The sequence below is a fragment of the Pelodiscus sinensis genome, chromosome 3 (genome assembly GCF_049634645.1).
Source record: "Pelodiscus sinensis isolate JC-2024 chromosome 3, ASM4963464v1, whole genome shotgun sequence".
In the NCBI taxonomy this organism is placed as follows: Eukaryota; Metazoa; Chordata; order Testudines; family Trionychidae; genus Pelodiscus; species Pelodiscus sinensis.
The window spans coordinates 41,286,499-41,313,934 of record NC_134713.1 but is presented as its reverse complement, the minus strand read 5'-3'; the positions used below and the strand labels follow the sequence as shown (position 1 = coordinate 41,313,934).

The 27,436-nt window shown below is 37.1% G+C and overlaps 2 protein-coding genes across 13 annotated transcripts in view; one reads left to right on the top strand and one right to left on the bottom strand.

The window, feature by feature from the left end:
* ANGPT2 (angiopoietin 2) overlaps positions 1 to 24,442 on the top strand; it is a 58,750-nt gene extending 34,308 nt beyond the window's left edge. The window contains exons 5-10 of one of the 5 annotated variants that reach the window (XM_014580941.3): positions 1,688 to 1,818; positions 12,294 to 12,395; positions 12,951 to 13,117; positions 20,487 to 20,617; positions 23,561 to 23,735; positions 23,820 to 24,441. In XM_014580941.3, coding sequence (XP_014436427.1) covers positions 1,688 to 1,818; positions 12,294 to 12,395; positions 12,951 to 13,117; positions 20,487 to 20,617; positions 23,561 to 23,721 — 692 coding nt within the window. In that variant the 3' untranslated portion in view covers positions 23,722 to 23,735; positions 23,820 to 24,441. Of the gene's footprint in view, positions 1 to 1,687; positions 1,819 to 12,293; positions 12,396 to 12,950; positions 13,118 to 20,486; positions 20,618 to 23,560 lie in introns of all 5 variants that reach the window. The other 4 variants (XM_075923605.1, XM_006137766.4, XM_006137765.4 and 1 more) reach the window with 4 other exon arrangements.
* MCPH1 (microcephalin 1) overlaps positions 1 to 27,436 on the bottom strand; it is a 225,446-nt gene that overhangs the window by 120,151 nt on the left and 77,859 nt on the right. For 2 of the 8 annotated variants that reach the window (XM_075923601.1, XM_075923603.1), the window contains one exon: positions 25,162 to 27,145. The exons of the other annotated variants lie outside the window; for them this stretch is intronic. In XM_075923601.1, the coding sequence (XP_075779716.1) occupies positions 27,113 to 27,145 (33 nt within the window). In that variant the 3' untranslated portion in view covers positions 25,162 to 27,112. Of the gene's footprint in view, positions 1 to 25,161; positions 27,146 to 27,436 lie in introns of those variants that run through there. 8 annotated transcript variants of the gene reach the window in all.

The following is a 27,436-nucleotide window of genomic DNA, read 5'->3' as shown; positions in this document are numbered from 1 at the left end:
AAATTACTAATATCTATGATTATTGAAAATAAGTTTAAAAATCCAATCTTATTTTTCATTTTACACTGTTTATGTAAGCTGAATGAAATCTAGAAATGAAAAGTCTAATTTAGTTGACTTGTAATAATTTCACTGTGCAATAACACTTTGTAGAATTGTACCCAGTGCTTGAGAAATGTAAATACAAGCAATACGTTTTTAAATAAGAAAAACATTGGTTTTGAAAAATCTTGAAGACCAATGAGTATCAATTTTAAGAAACCAAACACCACATTTTAGCCTTATCAACACCTGATAATATCTCCTTGAATACTATTCCTGAAGCTGTGCACATTCCTGCTGATGTTATCTGTTATAGTAGTGAACAATTAAGTAAACAAGTCAGTCATGCTGGCTGCAGCACCATTAAACCTGAAGCGGAAAAAATAATGGCTGCCAACAAGACAAAAATCAACAAGGAAAGCTTCTGAGCTAGCTTACAAACAATAGAATGTGGAAAAGCAATTATAAAGTTGAATGTGTTCTTTTTATATTTGAGGTAAACTAGCTGTTATCAACTTATCAGGTAAACTGATAAACAGGAATAAAATTGTGCAACCGTTAAACACATTTTCAGTGTGCTTATCATTGTAGTGTGTGGGCACATTTTTTCTCTTTGAATAAAAAATAGGAAACACATACTGTACTGCCCCATACCACATCTACCTCAAAATGGTCAAATATAGATATGAGCTAGGAGACTAAATGCCAGAAAACTCCAAACCTTTAATCAGCAAACAAGGAGATACATTTAAGATTGCACTTTAAAATATGGCCAGGCATAAACGGAGTTTTTTTTTCTTTTGTTTACATTTACAAATTCCAGAAGTGGAGTCCATAATGCCCTCAACTTTACCTTTGAACACACAGGAGTGTTCTAGCTGAATGCAGAGATTATATTTTGCTTATTAGCTGAAACTTCTGACTGGCGGTTAAGTGTACCCTCAGATGTACAGATAACTATAGAGAAGACCCATCACTACAAGCAAAGAACATAGCCTCCTATTCAGTACAGCAGTGTGGTTTTTGAACTCTAATTTGTCCAAAAGAACATAATTTCTTACATAGGTCAGCTCTATTTGCTTCATCAAAACCTACTGTACTAGCTAATTTCAATTTAAGAAAGCATATACAGTATTTAGGATTCAGACCTCTTACTGATCTGAAGATATTTGCTCACTTATAAGATCAATACACATTTATACACAGAACATGAAAGGATATACATATAGTTGTATAGATATCTTTATATATAGCATGAAATTTTCTAATGAGAGTTGCAACTGCTTAATTGGAGAAATATGCCTATGTTATTCTACTCAAGTATGCAAACAGGTATAAAGGAATTGATGCTTACCAAGCAGTTATGTTTGTATCTGAATATGAAGCAGTAAAATATCACTGGTGCATTAAGCTGATCTCCTCTGGTGCTTTCCAAGAAAGGGGAAGGGCAAAAAACCTATTTCAGGACTGCAAAGTCAATATACTGTTAATTCATTACTATCACTAATTACTATTATTACATCATGGTAACACTCTCCAAAAAAACCACAAAACCCTGAATTCAGAGACAGGTTTTGAGGGAATCGTTAGTAATCTGAGCTATTTATCTTATCCTGCATCTCTTCTATCTCTATTTTATTTTTAGCAGCCAAGAACAACTTTGTGGCTAAAGAAGAACAAATCCGTTTCAAAGACTGTGCTGAAGCATTCAAATCAGGACTTACAACAAGTGGAATCTATACCTTAATGGTTCCTAATAGTGCAGAAGAAAAAAAGGTATTGTGTTCCCCAAAATCTGTAACTTTAATTGTGTGTACTAAATTAATTTATCTAGCAAATAAGAAATTTAAAATCCAAATTGGTAACTAGTCTTTAATATTTTCTTCAAGTTTGTTAATGGCAGCTTATTATTCCTCCATGTTGAAATTACTTAGAAAGAACTAGTTGGCCTGAACACTGATGCAAAACACTTTAAATGAAATCTTGGTGCCACTGAAACCAATGAGAGTTTTACCATTGACTTCAGTGGATCCAGGATTACACTGCTCATTTCCACATGAACGGAACAGAACTAAACTAATGCTATTGACTTTGCAGTTCTGCTTCACTCTTCTGTGTTACATATACAACACAACAGCTCTGTATATGTGCAAACAGACAGCTCACATGCCACAGCATAATTGGGAAAAACTAAAAGGCCTAGACTACACTAATCCTGTTTGGAAAAGCAAAAAACAAAAAACTTAACCTTGATAACACTGCTGGAGAGACTTAGGAGGTAACAAAGGAATGCTAGTATAGAAAAGCTATAGTAGAACCTCACAGTTACAAGTCTCAGGGGGTAGCTACTTTAGACTACATTTTAAAAACAAAAAACTTCAACAACTAATAGTCTAGTAGCACTTTATATACTACCAAAACATGCAGATGGTATCATGAACGTTCGTGGGCAAAACCCACTTCTTCAGATGACCAGAGTATAAAGAGTCCAGCTCCAAGAATAAACAAGGGAAGTGGTGGGGAGAGGGAAGAAAAAGGGGAGGGGAGGAAGAAAGAGAGAAACAATGAGTAGATAAAACTTAAACAACAACAATTAGTCTAGTAACACTTTAAAGACTGACAAAACATGTAAATGGTAAGTAGATAGTTCAAGTAGTTACAGGAGTCTGTTAAGAACCATTAGCACCTCCATTGGTTGGTTAAGTTATTAAAAGGTGGAAGATAGTGTGTGAGCCATCCAGTATCCCTGTTTAGACCATTAGCATGAGAATTAAACTTGTAAATGAAGAGAAGTTCTAATCCTTCTCTGTGTATTTGGCTTATGGAATTGGTCTGAAACAAAACAGTGACTTGGAGATCCATTAATGAGTGTCCAGGAAGATTAAAGTGTTTTCCAACAGATTTTTGTGTGTTGCCTTTTCGGATATCTGATTTGTGTCCACTAATTCTTTCCCGTCCAGTCTGGCCAATTGCAGTGGGGAATTACTGGCATTTGATTTGGTGGCTGATGTCATTGGGTCCAGTGATGAAATTGCTGGGATAGTTGTGTGGGCAGAGTTGGCACTGGGGCTGATTGCAGGGGTGGGTTCCAGGATGATTATGATGTAGCTGTGTTGCGTGGTTACTGGAAATAATTTGTTTGAGGTTAGGGGGTTGTCTATAAGCAATAGGCCTTTCCCCCCCAAGGTCTTTGAGAGTGAGGGGTCATGTTGCAGAATAGGTTCTAGATTGTTGATAATGCGTTGTTATCACTCCCTCCCACTCCTTCCTTCTCTTATTTATCCTTGGATCTGGACTCATTATACTCATTATCCAGTCATCTGAAGAAGTAGGTTTTGCCACGAAAGCTCATGATACAATCTATATGTTTTGTTAGTCTTTAAAGTACTATTAAGACTATTGTTGTTGTTTAAGTTTTTCTTATTACAGACTAACTTGGCTACCCCCTGAAGCTTTTAAAAACAAGTAGTCTGGTGGAACTCAGAGTCACAGACACCCAAGTCGGGAATGGAGGCTGTCTGTAACTCTGAAATGGTCTGTATCTCTCAAGACATTACAGACTTCAGCCACAGGGAAGTTGGGATGAGGGCGAAGAAGGAAGCCAGAGCCCCGGTGGTGGTCAGGGCTTCTGACCCTACAGTCTGCCAGAGCTCCTGGTGGGGGGCTCAGGGCTTCTGTCCCCTGGGAGCACCAGGGCTCAGGGGTTTAGATCTGGAGTAGCACTGCAGCTTGCGATTTCACCTCGCAGCTCCATGTTAGGGGTTATTGTTGGTGTGTGCTCTTAAGTCCTTTTTTGGCAAGTATTTAGATAATGGCAATTGTTTGTGTGATATGATTGCACTAATTACGTCAATACTCCTTCCATTATCTCTCAAATCTCCCTTCCATCTCTGGCTAGAACTTGGCAGTTTTACATATTAAATGTCTTCATCTGATTTTAATACGCCACAATTTAATAGGGTCCTGGAATAAAACCATCAAGATCAACTGGTGGACAAAATGAAAGTTAGAAAGCACTTGACTAACAGCCCAAGTATAATTTTCAGACCTGCTTCAACAGCACGAGTGCTTTAGGATTTAATCATGCCACCATATATTTACAAAAGGATAAAATATAGAAGTTACAAAAATGTTATCAGAAAATGTAGAAAATAAAAGATTAAAAAGGGGCTGGAGCATACAAAATCTACTAGCCTGGGACCCCCAGGTTCTGTTATGGAGGGGAATGTGGGGAGTGTCTTTCTCCTTTTTAGTAGTGGGCCACATCAATGAGGAGTTTGGGGTTTTTTTTGCTTCTCACTTACGTGCAGCTCCTGACTGATTTTTCTGTGGGACAGTGGCCCCCGATCCAAACAGGTGCCCCACCTCTGTTCTAAATAATCAACACAATTTCTACTGTTTATGATGTGGATTGCCAGATAGACCGGTAAAAATAATGACTTTTTATTTGCCCAACAGTTGTACTTTTATTTTAGTTATATTTTCATCTTTTCCTTTAATAATAACTTCTGACCCCTGATTGCTTAAAAACAATATCCAGTGTTACTGATCTTGCATTATTGGTAGATTTCAGCCTAACACAAAATTAAATAAGTGCAGTACAGAGATAGGGTAGGAAAAAGGTTTCCTGACAGGACTTTTTTTCTTTCCCCTTGGGAGATTTTGAAAATGTTCCCATTCACCACTGGGATAAAACTGGGACTTGTTGAAGTTTTCGTGAGAGAAGTTGCATCCCGACTTACCAATAGCTAAGTGGGAGGGTACTCCTGAGGATGGGGAGACTCAGTATATGCAACCTAGGATGTTTGATGTTCTATCTGAGGGTACGTCTAGACTACATGCCTCTGTCGCCAGAGGCATGTAGATTAGGCTACCAGACATAGGAAAATGAAGCGGCGATTTAAATAATCGCCGCTTCATTTAAATTTACATGGCTGCCGCGCTGAGCCGACAAACAGCTGATTAGCTGTTTGTCGGCTCAGTGCGATAGTCTGGACGCGCGGGTGTCAACATCAAAGGTATTTGTCGACCACCCAGGTATGCCTCCTGGGATGAGGTATTAATTAACTATTTATTAATTTAAATAGTCTAGAGATGTGACTAGAATAACCAGAATTTCTTCTTTTCCTTGAATGGGAAACTGTTCAAAATTTGACACGTTAGTGTTTTGTACGCATGGGAAGCCAAACAGCAAACATTTAAGTTCAGTCCTAATTCCCCACCCCAGACTGAAGCCCGGAGGCTTAGAGATAAATCTTCAAAGCAGTAAAATACTTGCTTTATTTTTTCTTGCACCTCTGCTGCCACCTGATTACTTCTCGTTTCAGAGAGTGTCTAGTAAGTCCATAAGCCTTAAGTGTTCGTATCTTTGATGTTTTACTGTATACTTAGTCATCCTGAATGTGAGTTCTCTTGAGCATTTAAAGTGCCGGGGAATAATACCTGAGTGAAGAGTACTAGAGAAAGCTTTATACAGGCAGTCCCCGGGTTACATGGATCCGACTTACATCGGATCCCTACTTACAAACGGGGTGAGGCAACCCCACACTAGCTGCTTCCCCCCAGCAGACCAGGGAGATGCGAAGCTAGCGCCCCCCCCCCCCCCCCAGCAGACAAAGGAGACGCGGAGCGGCTTTTCTCAGCAGACACCTCAGCTTGAGAATAAAGGACTGAGGGAAGTGAGGTGTGGGAAAATAAAACTGACCTCTGGAGAAATGTTTGGCTAGAGTTTCCCCTACAATATGTACCAGTTCTGACTTACATACAAATTCAACTTAAGAACAAACCTACAGTCCCTATCCTGTACGTAACCCGGGGACTGCCTGTATACTGTTTTCATTTGAATATAATCCCTTTAAAGGAATTTTTAGTCAATTATATACATGAATTAGCCATCTCCCATATTTCAGCTTTCACATAAATCACTGAATGAAAAGAAATCCCTGTCCTTGGAAGCTGATTTTAATATAATAAATCCATTGTGTTTATTTTAAATTAAGCATTTATCCATGTAGCTTCCCATTAGTCACATGGTCCATCTCTCTCCTTAGGCTTATAAGATTTTTTTAAAATCAATATACTTTGATAAATCCTTCTAAAGTATCTTATTCCCCTCAATTTAGTTTCATTTACTTAACTTTTATTTCTCTTTACTCCTTATCTTTATTCTTTTATTTTCTCATTGGCCAGCCTGAAGGTCTGATCTTTAAACCTCAAAAATTCTTGAAATATATATTTAAATTACCACATGTATAATAAATATTTTATTTAGCAGAGAAAGTTAGTAGCCTGCATCAGTTAAGTAGTTAGTAAAAGAACTCTAAATTTCACTGCTTGGGGCACTGATCCTAAAGTCAAAGGGGTTTGTTTTCACGAATAACATTGACTATGAGATTGTTTTATAAGATGAGGTCCCTAGCCAGTCAAGATTGGAAGTAAAGAAAGTTTATTACTGTTTGTAGGCCATTTCCTAATATGTATGTAATTACTTTTTGTTCTCAGTCCATTTCCTTGTGGAAATGAATGAATGAACGAACACACAAAATGGCACCTTGAGAATTCATACATCAGAATCTCAGGGTGACAGCTACCTTCTCACTCCTTATAGCTGCCATCTTCAAAATAGGAGGTGAGGTATGCTGGCACATTCACTTCAGCTTGGAATATTTTTTCTACCAATAAAATTGACTTTAATGGCTATAAAACTGGTAACTTCCAAAACAACAATGTACTACAGATTAAAAATCCAACTGTTTCAAAATTCTTTAAAGTGGAAAAATTTGTTTTAAGATTATATTTATAAAATCACTACTGTTAAAAATTCATAAAAACATGACTAACTTTTTAGGGGAACAACTTCTTGTGATCATTCCTATTAGTTTTGAGGTGTGGTGTGTGTCTGCTGGTAATCCGCACCAACAGACATATCCCCAACCTGAAGCAAATACTTTCCAGCAGCCACACATCACTCCTCAGATACACTTACCCAGAAATCTACCCCTCCAAGAAACCATATTGCCAATTCTATCTACATATCTATACTAGCAACCCCATCATAGGACCTAACTACATAGGACCTAACCACACCATCAAGGGCTCATACAACTGCACATCCTCTAATATGATATATGCCATCAAGTGCCAGCAATGCCCCCGTGCCACGTATATTGGCCAAACTGGACAGTTGCTACCACAAAGGATAAATGGACACAAATTAGACATCGGATTTGGTGAAACATAAATCTGCATGGTGTCAAGTATCAGAGGGGTAGCTGTGCTAGTCTGAATCTGCAAAAGCAGCGAGGAGTCCTGTGGCACCTTATAGACTAACTGAAGTGTTGGAGCATAAGCTTTCGTGGGCAAAGACCCACATCGTGCATCTGATGAAGTAGGTCTTTGCCCACGAAAGCTTATGCTCCAACACTTCAGTTAGTCTATAAGGTGCCACAGGACTCCTCGCCGCTTTTGCAAATCTGTACGGGGAACATTTTAACCGACCTCGTGACTCAACCATGGATTTAAAAGTAGGTATTCTTCCATAAAGGAATTTAACCAGCCAATTACAGACAGACAGACACAGACAGACAGACAAACTGGTATTCATCCATTAATTAGATACTGGGCTCAAACAAGGATGTTAACTGGATGTTGCAATTATAAAGCCAATCTCCTCTGCCTTTAATAACTGCATTTTGACATCAAAACCTCAGAATGGGACACTTTCATACCACTTAATTAGCTTCCCCCCTATTATAAATATCTTGGTTCTATTATTTCCATTCCAGTTCATCATCTGATGAAGTGGGTTTTACCCATGAAAGCTCATGATATTATTTATTTTTGTTAGTCTCTAAGGTGCCACAGGAGTACTCATTTAAGTTACAGACTAATATGGCTATCCTTCTGAGACTTTTTACATTTGAAATTCACAACTATCCCTTTAATACTTTATGTTATTTGTTTTTAGGACTCTGTATACACTCTGTAAACTTACAGGAAAACTCTGAACTAGCCACTAGCTAACAATATTCAAAACAAACTTGTGGCTGAATGTCCTGGAAACAATATTTTTTTAAAAAAACAGGTAAATTTTTAAGACACACAGAAAAGGGATCATTAATGACCATAGCCTGTGTTTCACATCTCCAGCAAAATGTTCTCCTAGCATTACTTTGTAGGATTACAAATTTACTCTCAAAACCATTTCCTGTAACTCTCATTTTCCTTAGGGGCTCCCATATAAGTATTAACTAGACCTAATACTGCTTAGCCGATGAAATCTCAGTCCAAAGAGGAATCACTACAGGCATTTTTCATGAAGTATGGCTATTTTATCTATTGGAAACACTGTTCTCCTTCCCACAGAACTAGGAAGCTTGGTCTAATTTAATATATACTTTGTTCACATTTAAAGAGTTGCAATTAAGCCTAGAACACAACATTCATATTGAGCGTCAATTTAGTTCACATTAAAAATAACCCGGAACAATTATTCCATGATTAAGCTACAATAGTAGTAGTATAAAAAGGAAGTATGAAGCTTTACTCAGCTTTATAAGGCAAAATAGATTAAAAGGTCTGAAAAATAGAACACTACTGTAGTAAAAGGATGAAATTTGCCACTAGCAAATGTGAATCTAATTCCACCAAATTAAATATGGCCTAACATTTCTAAAACTGAATTAATCACAAAATACAGGACTATCTAGCACTTTAAAGACTAACAAGATGGTTTATTAGATGATGAGCTTTCGTGGGCCAGACCCACTTCCTCAGATCAAATAGTGGAAGAAAATAGTCACAACCATATATACCAAAGGATACAATTAAAAAAAATGAACACATATGAAAAGGACAAATTACGTTTCAGAAGAGGGGCGATGCGGGGGGGGGGGGGGGGAGGGGAAGGAAGGTAAATGTCTGTGAGTTAATGATATTAGAGGTGGGGAAAGGTAGATGTCTGTGAGCTAATGGTATTAGAGGTGATAATTGGGGAAGCTATCTTTGTAGTGGGTAAGGTAGTTGGGGTCTTTGAACAGCCCCCCGTGGAGAGTGTCGAATTTTAGCATTAATGACAGTTCAGAGGATTCCCTTTCAAGTGCAGATTTGAAAGTCTTCTAGAGTAGGATGCATGTGATTAGGTCGTTGAGACAATGTCCTTTCTGGTTGAAATGGCAAGAAACTGTTTTTTCTTTGTGATCCTGTCTAATATCTGTTTTGTGGGCATTGATCCTTTGGATCAATTAGTTATAAGATCAAGAATACATATTCCTGCGCATCCAGAAATATAATTTATGCTATCATGTGCCGAAAGTGTCCGTCTGCTATGTACATTGGACAAACCTTCCTCTCCCCCCCCCCCCCCCGCATCCCCCTTCTGTTCTGAAATGTGATTTGTCCTTTTCATATGTGTTCATTTTTTAAAATTGTATCCTGTGGTATATATGGTTGTGAATAATTTCTTCCACTATTTGATCTGAGGAAGTGGGTCTGGCCCACGAAAGCTCATCATCTAATAAACCATCTTGTTAGTCCTGTATTTTGTTTCAGCTACACCAGACTAACACGGCTACATTTCTATCACTATTCTTGAATTAATCATGTCTTTAAACCAACATTTATGCTATACAGAGATGTTAAAATGTGTATATTTGTATAAACAAGTAACTGCTCAATTTTTCAGCGGTTATACATTTACATGTGGGGGGGAGGGAGGGTGCAGGAGCAGGCTTTTAAGCTGGGTCCCTGCAAACACCGGCTCTCCCTCCCCTCCTTTCTTTCCCCCCATTACTGACTCTGTATCAGAGGCAGCAATGGAGGTGAGAGGGAGGCAGGCAGTTCTACGGTGTGGTGCTCAGAGGGAGCTGGCTTAAAAGCTGGCTTTCTATGTGTAATAAAATAATAATAATACCACAGATCCCTCCACGTTTCTAGTAAATGACCAAAAATATTTTTGTATTTATACTCCGAAATTGGCATACCAAGTCCTATATTTACACACAATATTAAAGCGAACCTTAACTCAGGCGGACATCTTTAGAGATTCTCAAAGCTTTGCAATAACTTCAAGTAAATGTCAAAAATAGTGGCTTAACTTTAAGTTTTTAACACACAATTTAGCCTCAAGCAATCTAATTAAATTACTAGTTTAGCTACAGCTGTTGAAGTCAGTCTTTCATCACACTGGCTGCAGAAACTGATGTAATTCATTTTATATTGTGCACTATGGATGCCACATTAAAAATCCAAATTGTTTCAAAGTCAAGAGGTACTTTTAACTAAAATATATTTTTTCCTGAAAAACCATAATACAAATATTTTATTTGAAAGTTACTTAAACAATTTCTGCACAAGAGAAATTCTTTACAGCCAGTTTAAAAAATTATAGAAAACAGCACTTCCAAACAGAAATTCTTACTTACATTTAAGTGTAATAAATGCTATAATAAAACTAAGTCATAAAAGCAGTGTGTGCAAAGTACTTACATATACTGAGAATAGAAAAATATAGGTATGCCTCCCTAATAACTCATATTAACACTTCTCTGTGCAAGGTAATACTGATATTTAAAGATAACCCATGTAAGCATGTTTGTACAAGTTTGGCTCAATGTACAATCAACTTAGTGAAACTTGTTGCCATGGAATGTTATGAAGGCCAAAACTATAACTGAGTTCAAAAAAATAATTAGAATCATGGATAAGCCTATCATTGGTTATTAGCCAAGATAGTCACAAATGTTACCCAATACCCTGGATGTCCCTAAACCTCTAATTGTCAGAAGCTAGGAACGGTTGACAAGAAGGATTACTCAAAATGTCCTTGTTCTATTTATTCTGTCTAATGTATCTAGAATGGACCACTGTCAGAATACAGAGTATTGGGCTAAATGGACCTTTGGCCTTAGCCAATATGGCCATTTTTACGTTCTTAAGATAAAAAATGATCACAAATCATACTGTATTTTAAAATGGGGAAAAAAATGTTTTGATGCGTAATGTTGAAAAACTGTTCTTAATCTCCTGAGGTTAAATATACCAAACCACCACTCCTCCCATATGGTACACTAGACAATATTTGTACTAAAATTAGACAGGAACAATTATCTCAACAGTTCATCTCTTTGATTCTGTTTATCAGTACAGCCATATTTGGACTTAGTGTAAAATTTTCAGAAGTAGCTAATTGAGATATTTCAGGAAGTGGTGATTTTCAGAAGGGAGATGCCAGTACTTTTCAAAAATCAGATGTTTTAAAGCAGTATCCAACTGCGCACCGCAAAACTGAGCCATTCAACATTACTAGTCACATTTGAAGACCGTGTCATTAGACTTTTTAAGCACCTGTTCAACATAGAAATGGGAAAGAGTAGCAGTCCCATAATATATAAGCCATTTGAATGTAAACATTGAGGTAACTCATGTAAACAATGAAGTAACTTTCCTCAGTAGGTCAGTGAAAGCACTGCATGTATAGGGTGCCAGAATGTATAAGTACCCAAACATACTATTTTCTTTTAAATATCTCAATTGAATTTAGTTCTTGTTAGCTCTCGTTAACACTAGTAAGAGCATGTTGTACCAAAGAGACATGAGTTTTTTCCAGCTATTATTAGTGCACTAATACATATTTCTTTTAAAAATGGTATTCCACTAATGACTCCAACTGCTGTCCACCCTTTTGGGGTAAATTAAAGAGGCAAGCCTTTGTTTGTTATTTTTAGCCCTGTAGCACAAGCCCCATGACCCTGAGTTAGTTGTTCCAGTCTCTGAAACTTGCTGCTGTGGGTCTTTTTTTTTTTTTTTTTTTTTTGGGCAGTGTAGACATTCCCAGTGAGGATTCCATATCCTGGGCCTCCCTGCAGCAGCAGATTTGGCAGTACTGTCATAACTGGCTCTGCCAATTGTGTTGTTACAGCTCTAACTATAGCAAAGGCACATCAAGGAAGGATTGAATTCTGATGCACTAAACAATACAACATAAACCCAATATACAGGAAGTATAGTATCTCAAAAAACTTTCCCTTACATTTCAATATCACCATTAATTACAAACTAGACTGCAAGCTAATCAAAACAACTCAGCATCACAGATGTTAGCAAACCTAGCAGGCTCTATCAGACAAACAAAAGAAACAGTAGTTTCAATGTATACTGTGATTGAGATTATATATATATATATATATGCAAACTCTGCCCATTGGTATTTGAGTACCTGCAATTATGCAATAACACACTCTTCTTACTAACAGACATATTGTGATATGGAAAGCAGTGGTGGGGGATGGACAGTAATTCAGAGACGTGAAGATGGCAGTGTAGACTTTCACCGGACATGGAAAGAGTATAAGATGGTAAGAGCCACACTTTTTTGAAGTTTAAATCTAAATTAATACTCTGAAATTTATACAGACAAATATTAATCAGTTACTTAAAGCAACTGTACTGTACTGCCTAAACAGTACTGCCTAAACAGATTCTAAAGTTGCATTACAGTACTGAGATGAAGAACTGTGCTTTCATTTGGGAAATACCAGAGCAAATATAAATTGTTTGCCTAAGCAGAGACTTGCAAGTATAATGTTTGTTTTTACAAAGAAATGTAGCAATTTTTTCCTAAGTCAGCTATTTCATGGTGCGTCCACTTAATTTTATTAAGTTATTTATATATTTGTGTTTTCACTGGCAAATGTTTCCCAAATCTAATAAGTCTAATACTGATACATTGTTTCAAGTTCCTAAATTGGTCCCTGCTGAAATCCAAAATGTGAAATACCAAAGACCTAGACTCGTCATATCTGTAGTACACTTTGTGTTGACAAAGCAATTACATTTAAAAATTGATGAACTGATTTCAAAATCAAAGCAAAACAAATTAAAGTTATTTAAATATACAACTTGGATTACAGGGATTTGGTGATCCTGCTGGGGAGTACTGGCTGGGAAATGAGTTAGTTTCTCAACTGACTAATCAGAAACGCTATGTTCTTAAAATACACCTGAAAGACTGGGAAGGAAATGAGGCATATTCATTGTATGAACATTTCTATCTAGCAAGTGAAGAACTAAAGTACAGGTAAGAAAATACAGAATTGAGCAAAATAAATAGTTATTAATTCCTGTACATTTTTCAGATACATACTTTTTATATTAATTACAAAGCAGTTGCTTGTAGCATTTAAAGTATGTCTTTGTTACTAATTTTCACCTGAAGCCTGCATAATCTTAGTAGATTTTTAAAAATACAATAGTAGGTACCATTCAGCAGCATAGAGCAGGTAAGTAATACCATCAGGCCCTTCCTTCCCCTTGTAGATGGCCTTATATGCAATACCTATGTGTAAGGGGAGAACCAAACAAACCCAGAATTGGGTGTTGACTCATAGCTCTTGGAGGACATGAAGGGGTGGCCTCCTGTGTGTGTGCATGTGTTCCATTGAGGAGACAGAGAGGCAGAACTAGGCAGATAAGGAATTACACACATCTACTGACATCAATTTCCCAATCTCTATCCATGGACATGCATGCTGCAACCTTAAGGCTAAAATAGCAATTGCAGAGCAGACCCACAGTTTCCCAAAGTAGGACTGATTAGTTCGTGTTTTTGAGAACCAATGCAGCTCCCAACTGAGTTACTCAAAGATGAATGGTGGATCTTCAGTTTATTCTAATGGCAAGGATTTAATTGTTTCTCTTGTATTAATAAACCTTTATATCTAGCAGAGTGCTCTCATAATTTTAGCTTTCATATCCTGTCCACAGATAGAGTTACTCCTATGTTAAAAAGGAGAGTATTCAGGGGGGAACTTTATTTAATTCCATTCAAGAATAGAATTTTAGTCTTGCATTTAGGGCAAAAGAAGTTACCAAATTAAAGTCAGGAACTACTTAAAAAAAAAAAAAAAAAAAAAGACTGAAGCCACTTAAACCATGATTCCTAAGAATCCTGCAGGCTGAATGACTGAGCAGACTGGTAATGTGATAAGGACCCTCTCACACAGGGAAAGGCTGCATAAGGTGAACTATCTGGAAGAGAGTTGTAATAGGAAGAAGTAGCATGAGGAGGCATTCAGTTCTGCTGTTCAAGCTATGTCCAACAGAGAAGCTAGGAGACTACAAAGAAAGTCCATCTGACACTTTTCATTATACCTAAATTCATACATATCTAAATGAAAATCTTTATAAAATAAAATTTTGCACCCAAAAAATCAAACTGAATCCAAGGAGCTCACAAGCCATTAAAAACATTATGAAGTCTCAGTCATCACTGCTTATCAAAGAAAATAAAATGAGAATAAATGTATTTCCCCATCAAGAGATCACCAATGGCAAATTGAAAATTACACTTTCACTTCACTTTGGCCTCCCATATACAAAGCAGCCCAAAATGGAAAGTTACTCACTGACAATTGGTGTATTTCAAGATGGCTCTGCGTATTCACAATTACAGTGTACAGCATCTGCTGTTTTGCGGTGTTTCATAGTAGAACCTTCTTCTAGCAGTCAGCTCATTTCAGTGACAAGGATGCACTGAGGATGAGATTATACAGAAGATGGTGCAGGAGTCTAATTGCTCACATCAACAGGTAAAGAGCCTGTGGATCTGTGAGAAAGATTCCTGCCTTCTTGCTGAAACAATAGGTTTGGAGATAGTGCTAGATACATTAATACTCTACTGAGGAGCTAAAGATCAGTAAATCATTGTTGATGTGGTCTAGCCAGGGCAATGATAATCATCTTCAGAGCCCTGAAAGTCAGTGGATATCTGCTTTATATCCACAGGTGTCTGCATCTGCAGCTCATTTCTGCAGATGTAGATACACATTTTATATCTAGAACCCTGAAAATGTGCAGATATCCATTTTATATCCACAGGTATCTGCATTTGCAGATGTGAATGCAGATACTCTTAGCTCATTTTTGGGATACAGATGCAGCTGCAGATACAAATTTTGTATCCACACAGGGCTGTAATCATCTGTGCTTGTCCTGGTGTATCTCACCACCTTCTGTATCAATAAAAAGGGGCGAAAGGCATAGCCCAAGCCCATTCAACAATGCAGCAGGAAAATCTCTGACAGAGATAGTCCCTACCCACTGGGGAACAGAAGAGGTCACACTTTTCATTGGACTTTGTTGCAACCAGCTTCAATTCAAGCTCACTAGTGGGTCAACTCAAGATGACCACACAGCCCTGATCTGGACATAAGTAGTCTCAGGAGCTTTACTGAGGGAGCTACAGGAACTGAATCCAGATGCAACAAGGATTTCAGTTTCTTGAAACCCTTTGGTCACTTGGAGTGACTAGACCACATAGGAGCCATGACTGGCCTCTGAGACCTTGGATCTATGAACTGATCCAGTCCAAAGGGTCTAGCTCTGAGTGTTTTCATGAGAAGGTCCTTGCAGGCTGTAGGATGAAAGTTACAGCAAATCAAATATCCAAAAAATTGGTGTCCTCCTCCCAAACAGTTGAGGTACTGCATGTGGTCACTGGACGCCAGAAAGACATATGGGCAGAAAGTGCCCCTCTTGAATCCTGGCTTCCTCTGCTTTTTCAATTCCACTATAACCCAGAATGACAGAAAACATTAACTATATTAACAGCTAACACTATTTTAAGAAAAAGACTCCAGCTCCCAAACAGACTGGAGAGATTCACATCCACCCATGCACACAGTTGGAAAGAACTGAGGATGCTTCACACCTTATATAACCTCACCCAGAATATCAGTGATGCTGGGGGAAGAGAGGAAGGAGGGGAAGGTGAGTGCTCTAGCTTAGTGTTTCTCAACCTTTTTTTGCTCATGGCCCTCTTCTGAGTCTCGTATACCTCTGTGGCACCCCTCATAGCCGCTGTTAGTTGGAAAAAAAGGTACATAATTTACTTAATGCTCTGTTTTTTCCATGTGGCCCCCTAGAGGTAGGGTGTGGCCCCTGGGGAGACATATGGCCTACGGTTGAGAACCAATGCCTAGCTGACACTGCAAGCTGAGAGTGCCACCACAAGGTGGCTCATTACCCCATAAGTGGGAATATTCAGAGCCATCAGTCAAGGAACCATCAGTCTCTTATCTCATTCCCATCCCCTTCCAAAACTGCATGCAGTTGCTTCAAATCCAAACCAAATATTTTCTCATCTGGAAACAGAATCTACAGCAGCAATTTTATTTTTAAATTAAGGCACTATAATATTTATAAGGACAACCTTTACAAAAAGGGTCATTACCCCTGTCCATTTACATAATTAAAAATAATTACTGCAAACTAAGATTACTATCTGCAAATATATACTTCCTCTGGAAATGCAATCAAGTATTTGATGTGCCATAAAATGCAGTTTAAAATAAGGATGTTAAGGACTAGTAGACTATCGAAATAGTTATCAGATAGTCAATTGACTAGTCGATTTCCCTCTCCTCCCTCCCCCGCTCTATCAGATAGAGGCAGCAAGGGGTGGGGGGGGGGGAAGAGGGGATACTTCAAAGCAACAGTGCTGCATGGAGCCTGTACTCAGGCTCTGTGCAGTGCTGCCGCTTTGAAACACCACCTCAGTGTTTAAGGGTCAGCGCTGCATGAAGCCCGAGGTCAGCTCCATGCGGCGCTGCCCCTTTGAAATGCCGCCATAGTATTTCAAGGGGACAGCACTGCATGGAGCACCGGGTCAGCTCCGTGCAGTGCTGCTTTGAAACACCAAGGTGGCATTACAAAATGGCAATGCCTCGTGGAACCTGGGGTCAGCTGGGGTCTAGCTGATCCCAGGCTCCAGGAGGAATTTCTGCAGAACCCGAGATGAAGTGGGGAGTCCCCCTGCTGACCCCGGGTTCTGGGGAAATGCTGCGCGGAACCCGGGGTCAGCTGTGGAGTCCTCAACTGATTCCAGGTTCCATAGAAATGCCGGGCAGAGCCCAGGACCCTAGGTGCTGCGTGGCATTTCAAATCGCTGACTCCAGGCTCCATGCTGGAGCTTCCACTTTGAAAAGCACAAGAGCCCCCACTGGCCTTGGGCTGCATGTGGAGTTCCTAATTCCTCCTGATGGGGTTCTTGTACATTTCAAAGGAGGAATGCCGAGTAGTTGATGGAAATTCCATTGACTATTTGACTAGTAAATTAATCGTTAGTTAACATCCCTAGTTTAAAGTATACTTAACATTATGAAAAGGATATGCATTTCAAAATTATCTTGAAAATATTGAGCTGTGCTATAATATTTCATGACCTAAAATTAATTTCTTTTTACAATAGTAAATTTTTAAAATGCTTCTAAAAGGTCTAAATAAGTTGCTCCAGGAAACAAACTGATATACTGATCCACCTAACCCAGAAAGATATATGGTCAGAATAAGACTAAGTCATGAGATCTAGCTCTACTCCCATCTGATAAACTTCCTGGGTAACTTTGGGCATGGCGACCGGTGTTTCCCAATTTTTTCATCTATATAACTGAGAGAATTATAGTTAGCAATCTGAAAAGGAGGCTGTGAACTATAACTCTTCAAAGCACTTAATAGGCATTAATATTGTTGTACTTAGAAAGTGAGAGAGATTGTATCCAAAATATTATCATTGGTTAATTTCATGAGATTTTTCCATAGAGTTACAGGTTGCTGGGCACTTTTGGAAATAAGGTCACTATCGCATTCCAGGATGCAATTCAAACCAGCGAGAAGTTGTGTCACTGCCGGTAACCAGGTGCCTCTCAGTGCTTTGCTCTTGTAGCTCCCAGACGGGGTTTCTCACAAACAGCCTAGCAGCATTCAACTCACATGCTGAGTGTCTGTGTATAGCTATATTGACACTACCATCTTGTTAGCAACACTCCAGTCACAGTCTAGTTTCCACCAACCTTGGTTGCTATCTACAAAGTGACCCCAAATTTTCCCCAAAATGTGTATTCTGTACTGTTTAGCCTTCTCCTGGACAGTTCAGATAAGGCGTCAATATATAGCAGTATGCTACTTTAAATTCAGTTTAACACACAAAACTATATTCATTTTGATTAAAAATAAAACAAGAATATTTAACAATAAAGAGATTTTAAATGAGTACAAGTATAAGGTATGATAGTCAGAAATGGTTACAAGAGAAATAAAAAGAAAATGCTTTCTAGTAATTAAATGTAAACAAGCTACATTTAGGTACCCAGTAATATTATTGGCCAAATTCTCAGGTTAGATATTCCCCCAAATTCAAAGGACTATTTCCTTTGTCTTCTTAGGTCACAGAAAGAATGAGAGCAAGCTTGGGATATGTTTTGCCCCTCTCTTTTGTAGTCCAATAAGCCTTTCAACTGCATTTTCCTAAGGGTTACCCCTAAATAAAGTTCATTACAACTTGATAGAGACAGGGAGTTGCATGGTGAAAAAAAATGTCCATTTTGGTTTTTCGTTAAAATTCTAATTGATCTATTCTCACAATTCTTTTATTGAAAAAAAAAGTCACTTGACTGGTGATTAGCAATCAACTTTGACAGCTGGCTAGAGGAGTCAGATTATCTTCTGTCTTTAAGAAACTGGTTAACCCAATCCCCAGACGTATCCAGTAAACACACTGTAATCAGTTTCATCTTATGTTCATAACTCTTAATAGCATTATCTAATATATATATAGAAGATATTGTTATTAGCTTTTAAATGATACCTCAGGCATATTTTGGACAACGATTATTATAATAATGTGTAGGGGTGTTTTTTGCTCAGACACTTATTTAGTTAAGTGAATACAGACTTTAGGTCCCTAACTTTAGAAGGCTTTTTAAAAATATTTTTGTCACTAAGGCACTTGCAAAATACATTGCTTTCTATTTGAAGATCTCAAACCATTCTATAAGAATGAAATGAATTAACCTTCATAAACCCTGTAAGGTAAATTTTCAAAAACTCTGAAAAATATAAGTTAAGATTAATCACATCAGATTAAAAAAAAATCCAAAGGCTATTCAATCAAAATCAACAACAGTTCATATTTATATATAGCTTATTACCCTACCATATTCCAAAGTGATTCATAAATTAAAAATATATGACAACCCAACTCTACTGGAGCCTTCAATGAAGCAGGAAAGGAAGGAACCAAATTCTATAGCACACCAAACAGGAGGGAGAAATTTAGGTCCAAAACACCTGAGGAAATCTGTATTCTTCAGAAAGTTGCAAGGGTATTTCACATCAAAAGTAGTTCTAAATGGTAATTCATAGGTATCCTAGTTTTAATTCAACCATTTTTATATAAGTACTGTAATTAGAATAATGGTCTTTTTACATCAGGCATTAAATAATGTTTGAAAACTAACCCGAGACTTGCACACAATGTATGGAAACTGTCAATCTTTGACAAACTGTATTAGAAATTGGCTCAACTGGATCAGTATTTGAAAACTAAATCCCAACTCTTAAAAAAGTGTTCAACATTTACATTACTCTCTTTCTACAACCACCTAGACTTTTAAAAAGAGATTCAAAAAAAAAAAAGAAACCATACTTGTAAAATACATTGTTAATGAGAAACATCTATATTCCTTGTATAAAACTATAAAGAAGGGTTATGTGGTTAGAATATTCTGTTTATAACTGCCCGAGATTCTTAAAAATCATTTAGAAACTAAAATGTAGAGAAAAAAAATCAGCATTGTAATAGAAGTGACTCCAGGATAAAGGGCCTTGATCTAACAACACTGTACGACAGGCAGGAACATAGCAAAAATCAAGACAGGTTTGAGAAGAAATTAAAAATTCCTTAGGTCAGTGCTTCTTCCTTAACAAGACAGCTCTATACTACTAGTTATTCGTATGACTATGAAATACTACATAGTTTGTATTTTCCTTCCAATATTTGACAATTAAAGGAATAATTGTTGACCATGAAGTGATTTGATTTTTTGTTTTTTAAATTCTCAAAAGATTTGCAAAGGAAGACTTCTATTTGGAAAGGAGAAAGGAAAGGACAGACAAAATCATCCTTATTACTAACAAAATTTTACCCATCACTGATGCACCATTTTCATGTTAGATTGCCAAAGTTCATTAATACCAGTATGAGAATAAGGCATGGGGAAAATTAAATAGAGGATTTAAAAATCCATTACTACTGGTGCTTGCATGCAATACATTTTAATATTTCAAGTTACTATAGGTAAAAGAGCTATACCAGAGTACATTTCTCAATGATTATCAATATATATTTCCATTTAATCTGTTAATCTGACAGATAGAACAAACATCAATAAAACAGGTTATTTTATCTCTTCAGTATAATGTTCTGCTGATAGTGTTACTGTTCATACAAACATAATAAATGTCAAACGTAGTTTATAGCAGTACATTAATAAAAGGAGAACCAAACTGTTTAAACAGGATATTTATTGCAAAAATGTTCTTATTACTGTGTAGATCAGCTGCCAATAGCTTCAAACTAATATTTGTTTTTCTGTTCTACACTTCTACAGGATCCACCTTAAAGGACTTACTGGGACAGCGGGCAAAATAAGTAGCATCAGCCAACCAGGAAATGATTTTAGCACAAAGGATGCAGACAATGACAAATGTATTTGCAAATGTTCACAAATGCTAACAGGAGGTAGGAATAGTTTTCTGTTTCTCAATCTTCCTATTTTTATTGGTAATAAAACAGTCCATGAGGTAAATAGATGATAATTTTGACATATTAAGTCCTGACTAGTGACAAAGTCCAAAACTTACAATTGGAAATGCCAATTCAGTGAGTTCAAATTTACTATTTTTACCATTTTAGACAGCTCAGCTAGTTAAATCAGGAGGGAGGGAGGAAGCCATCATTCTCTCACAACTTGTACCACAACAGGGCCTGCTATTGTGAAACTGGTATGAACAGAAGACAGCAGAGTTCTCTTCCAAATAACTCGGGAAAATAGCTCAATGATCAATATGCCCAAAACATATCAATAACCATCTTTTTAATCAACAACATTATTTCCAATTGTTTAATCAGGCACAAGAAATCTCTAGTGATCCTTTAGGAACTAAGCGTGTTGTAGGCTCTTTCAAAGTATGACAATTATAATGCAGCAGTCATAGAACGGGATGGGCAATATATAGTAATTCCTCATTTAACACTATAGATAAGTTTTAGAAAATGATTGTGTTAAGTGAAAACGTGTTATGCGGGGTCAATTTTCCCATTGAAAATAATGGAAATGTGGGAGTTGCGTTTCAAGCAGTACTGTCTGTTGGGATCAGGACATAAGGTTGGAGGAGAAAGGGGACTGAGTTACAGCAGGGAGGGGAGGTGTTTGGCTCTGGGGAAAGGAAAGGGAGGAGAGGGGAGGGGGATTGGGTTCGCAGTATGCCCGTGTGGGGGGCCATTCCAAGATTTTGGAAAAACTTACAACACAACAGATAGTCTAGCAGCACCTCAAAGATTAACAAAACATGTAGATGATATCGTGAGCTTTCTTGGGCACAACCAACTTCTACAGATGAATGGATTTGTGCCCATGAAAGCTCATGATACCATCCACATGTTTTGTTAGTCTTTAAGATGCTGCTAGACTATTTGTTGTTTTTTAAGTTTTTCCAGTTAGATTAATTCCACTACCCCTCTGAAGTCCAAGATTTTGGTAACTGGTCAAGGGTTGCACTTCTGCGGAGGAAGCCCAGGGTCTGGGATAGCGGGTGGGGTGTAGAAGGGAGCTTGGGATAGCGGACTGGGATGCAGGAGGGAGTTTAGGTCTGAGAGCTTGGGTGAAGGAGGGGGTTTTGATCTGGGGCAGGAGCTTGGGTGCAGGATTCAGGAAAGGATTCTGGCCTGGGGAAGGATGTAGGAAGGAGCAGAGAGTCTGGGAGGGAGTGGTGACCTGGGGAAGGGAATTGGTGTACAAGGTCAGGGAGGGGTATGTGTGCAGGAAAGGATCCTGGCCTGGGAGAGGGTTGCACAAGGGGGTGCAGAGTCTGGGAGGGAGTTGTGACCAGGAGGAAGTGGGAAGAGGGGACACAGAGTGCTTCGGTGGTGGCCTGGAGCAGGTATTTGGGGGGAAGTGAGGGTATGAGGTGCCAGAGGCAGGCTCTGGCTGGGAGGCACTTACCTAGGCAGCTCCCAGCTAGCAGCTCTGCAGGAAGCCGTGACTGGCTCCACGCCTATGAGCTGTGCTGCTCCACATGGCTCTGCTCCAGGGCACAGGGAGGGAGGGAAGGAAGGAGTAAGGAGGCTTCATTTGTTGCCCCTGCCTTCTGCAAAATTTCTCAGCTCCTATTGGCTGGAAACTGGCCAATGGGAGTTGAGGGATTTTGCTAGGGGGCGGGGACAGTGCACAAAGCTTTCTCCTCCCTGCCTAGACTGCACAGAAATTAGCAGCCTGCTGTCTAAAGCAGCTGCAGCTACTCTGTAGTAAGGGTGCCAGTAAGGGTGCCAGCAAGGCAATTGCGGGCTGGATCCAGCCCACTAGTTAAGTTTTGCCTGCCCATCATGGAAGAAGCTTTTCAATAATACAAACCATTATTTATTTGCATATTTAAATACAATTTGAAATTAGATGACATTTACTGAAAGCATACTAAAATTCATATATAGGTGGATACATTCTGGATCAATTTTATTCATAAGTTTGTTGATATTACATTTTAGTTTTTTTGGATATTTTTGGATCTTAAAGCAGGTTTAACTTTATCTATAGTTCCAGTAATTTTCTGTATTTTACATGTTGCTTAACAGAGAATGGAAGGCGCACACAATTTACAAAGCAGTGATCTGTTTCCTGAGTGTACAGATTATAAATCTGAAGGCAGGTTAAATTCATCCAAAGGGCGAACTGGATTATTGCCTTGTAAAACACAGCACCCCATCAACATCACTAACACAAAAATGTAAAACTATTGTTTTTACTAATAAAGTTTCCCTATTCGTTACTAACCACTCAGGACAACATGTGAAATTTGAAGAAAAATGTGAAACTGAATAAATCTAGCTACTTTTTTCCTCACCATTTCATTATACAGTGTTCATCTAGTTACTGCAGTACTGAGTGGTTTAGATATAGTGCACATCTTTACAGACTTTCACCACAGAAGCAAACTGAATTCACTGTAGGAAAAGCAATATTCATTTAAGTAGAAATATAAGATTTAAAAGTACAAATGATAGTCTTGAACGAAGACAAAAGGAGAGGGAGAAAGATGTGATATGAAGCCAAATTCTGCCTTTAGATGTATCACCATCAATCGCTGAAATATGTAGCAAGTTAAGCTTTTGAGGAGTTTATTGATGTCCTTTCCCTTAAATTACTACCACATCCAATAAAACACTACAGCTCCTATGGCCAAATTTTGTAGTGTATATTCATTCCTCAAGTACATTACTCTGCTATATATTTTATCACGGTTAAAGTTAGTAAGGAAGAGCGATCTGGAGGCAAACATTTATTTATATAAACACACACAAAAAGAACTAGATGTTTTAACGTCCTCCATTTGTTTTCAGTTTTCGTTGTGTATAAAATTAATGATAATTTCATTCTTTCAGATGTATGTTTGTTTTCTGTTCTTGCAGGCTGGTGGTTTGATGCATGTGGTCCTTCCAACTTGAATGGAATGTACTATCCAGTGCGACAGAACACCAACAAATTTAATGGTATTAAGTGGTATTACTGGAAAGGCTCTGGTTACTCTCTCAAAGCCACAACTATGATGATCCGACCAGCAGATTTCTAAACCAGCTTTTCATTGTATGTGAATTTTGTATCGTATAGTTTTCAAAGACTACATTTGCCAAACATTTAAACTCACAGCTGCAACTTGTCTTTTTCCAGCCCAGAAAACATGCACTAGTATTCTGAAGGGATCAATTTGTTCTGATATTGAATTGCGATAGTCTTCATCAGCTCAAGCTCACATTACTCAACTAGACACAGCAAAGTTTAAAACATGAAATAATCTGATTTAACAATGATTTTGGCAGAAAGACTGAGTAAAAAGAATGTCCAAGAAACTGTTGGAAAATTTAAGGACTTTGTTTTCTTTATCATTATGTTGTTAGTAAATAACTGGAACTGTGAAAAATATCTAAAACACTTAGTTTTAGAAATGTGTCTTTGTGCATATCACTGAACTTTAAATGTTACACTAATATAAAATGTTCTGAACTTGATATCTAAATCTAGAACTATTTTTCTATCCTGTACTTTGTTTGCAGTTTATGTACATAAAATACACAGTACCTTGTAATTAACTCATTGTAATAACTAAAGGATACATTCCTTCCAAAGTTTCTAAATAAATTTTTAGACTATAATCAGGGCTTTTCTTGTAGTCCACAATAGTTTATTTAACAATCCTAGGAGAAATAGCATCTTCATTTAAGTGTATTCTTGGAAAATACTGTGTATAATTGATCACTATTTTTTTTTAAACTATCAGATTTTGTACTTATTGCAGTTGATATTTTAAAGTGCAAACTATAGTATGGTATCATGAATTTCATTATATTTTCTATGAAATATTGTACTTTTTCCTTCCTAGTTGTTTGATATATAATAACTGAGACTTAAATATTACACAATGCTGTTGCCTCACAAACAGAAAACTTCTGTTCTCCATGACAATTAAATATTAGACTTTTGGTTAGACTTTTAAAAATAAGCTAATTTTAATAACTTCTTTAAAACCAATCTATTATTTTATGGAGCAAAGCTCATGTTTATTTTCTAAGAAATTTTATTGAATTAGGAGAAAAGAGAAACCCAAATATATGCTACAGTTAGATCGTTTGGGGTTTTATGTGTGGCGGAAATATCTGCACGAGGGCTCGGGTAATTCTGAATATGGTGGTAATTTAAACCTCAAAGTATATCTTTAAGTAAATAAACAGCTTTACTAGGTGATTTTCCCATTTGTTGTACTAATATGATTAAAAACTATGTTATAGGAACATGATAGAAATGCAAGTAATGCAGTGGTAGCACGTAATGTTATGAGAATTATTTAAGGAAAATGGAGGAAGAAAATAATTAGAGATATAAAAATACTTCATAGTGATTTATACCAACCCAATGAATGGAAACTAAATTGAATTGTTCTAACTAGCATTTTACATAATAGGCAAAAATATAATTAAGACTATATTTTTAAAATATCTTACATCACATCTACCAAGCTTATATAATTCTTCTTCAAAAATACTAAGTCAAAAGACTACTTTGCAATTCACTTCCATAATGTGGCTGTCTTACAAATGGTATACTACTTAATCTCCTATTTTTAATTCAAAAGATCAAAATAGTCTCAATACTTTTTATTCATATGAAGAAACACAAAAGATATCCTCAACATCTGAAAGATTTAGGTCATTACCACAAAAACAATCCATTCTTTAAGAATGCTCAATAAGGACCATCTTAGTATCTGATAGCACAACATGAGCACAGACTGGCCAGTCATTAAATAAAAACCATGCTTCAACTATAATCTTCAGTTTGTCTAAGGAAAGTACAAGGACAGAACCAGATAATGAAATAAATGTTGATTTGAGGTTTAATTTTGTCTTCTTTGTTTCTATTAGTAAAGTATGAATTTCTGTTTTTAAAAAATTATCTGTTGAATTGCTCAAAATTTTTTTAGCACATCTAAGAAACCCACTGTTGATCTAGTCTGATTTTCCAAAGCTTTCAATCTGTAACCTGACATAAACCTTAATCATTACTCCAGTCAAAATTTAAAATCAGTCTGTAATTACCGTTTCCAATTTTATTTGAAAATTTTGTAGTTTTAAAATCAAAACCTAATGTTTAAAATTCAGTTAATCAGTTTAGATGCCATCCTAACTAAATACAATTGCATGGCTTATTTAAGGTGCAAATACTATCTAAAAGAGACTATGCATGTATGTGATGTGGTAGTGTCAACCATTCAGTGTCTTGTACTACAACCTGTAGTGACTACACAGTAGAAAAAAAGAGCACCTTTTTCCTGTGTTCTTCCCCAACAATCTTCAAAAGTGTAAGTGTTGTATATTTCTCCATTCCTATCCTATCCTTCCTTCTTAAATAAGAAAAGGAAGGGAACCCTTCTGAGCGCAACTAAATACAACAAGAAAATTTAAAACACCTTGAATGGAAATGACTGAAAAGATGATAGACTCACATAGTCACATAAAAAGTACAACACAGACAAAAGCAAAACTAACTATCTGAACGGACCTAATATCCCTCAACCTCGTCTCAATGGTCTCCAACCCTTCCCAATTCTACCATAGGAATGAAGGTGATAAGCAGATTGACGTTTATTTGGAGAATGTTTGCAAACAAAATACTAGATAGAAGTAAGGACACTAACAAAAGACAGAAATCATTGTCAAAGGGCTTTACAGATGTTGTGCGAAACTATTGTAATTACTTATAACAAGCCAAGTTATTAGCAAGAAAAAAGGTTTGAAAAGAAACAGAAAACCCTACATCCTTAAATTAAAATGATCTGGCTTTCTCCTGCTTCTCTCTCACACATAATGCATAAACAATGACTGGTACAACAGAAGCAGCACACCTACATGACAAAAAAGTACATACTAGTTATCTGCTACCCCACAACATCTCCCTCCTCCTCTCTCTGAAAGGACTGTTAGGTTAAACAAATCTATAAATGTATCATTAGTTTCTTTCTACAATCACACAATAATAGAATAGTAGAATAACTTGTATTTTCTCTAAACTATAATAGCATGCTTACTTAAAACCAAAGAGAAATCCTTATCTCAGAAATGTTCAGATTTTATAAAATGATTATGAATGTAAACAGTATTTAAAAATCCCAGTTTCAAAGAATAACACAAAACTGTGTGTGACACTATATGAAACAGCTGAAGAAAATGTCTTACACAGCTAAAACAAATTATAAACATTTTTATCATGTAATCATTATCTGGTTGGTACAATCCTGTTTGTATTGAAGTCCAAAACTAGTTTATTGCTTAAAAACCTCAGACAATATGAAGTGGAAGTATTCCTGGAGATAGCCTAGGATATGCAGGATATAAAACTGTTTGCACAAATGCTTAATTCATTGTTTGGGAACTAGCATTTAAGAAGAAGTGCTGTATATTACTCACTTACTAGGTTGTGAAGCCCAAAGCGATTTTAAGTTCCTGAAATCCATTCAATGGAAAAAAACAGTAATGTAAGCTACATCTGGGACAGAAGTATTAAAGCTATGCCCTGTTGTCTTTTCCCATCTGATAATATTTCTTGCTGTGCTCAGTTGGAAAGTAACAAGTGATACTACACAGCTCAAGAACATGCACATTTAAACATGAAACTTAGGCCAGGTCTACACTACATACTTTCATCAGTATAACTATATTACTCAGAGATGTAGAAAATCTTAATCCCTGAGCAAGGCAGTTACAGCAAGCTAACTACCACTGTAGAGAGCTCTA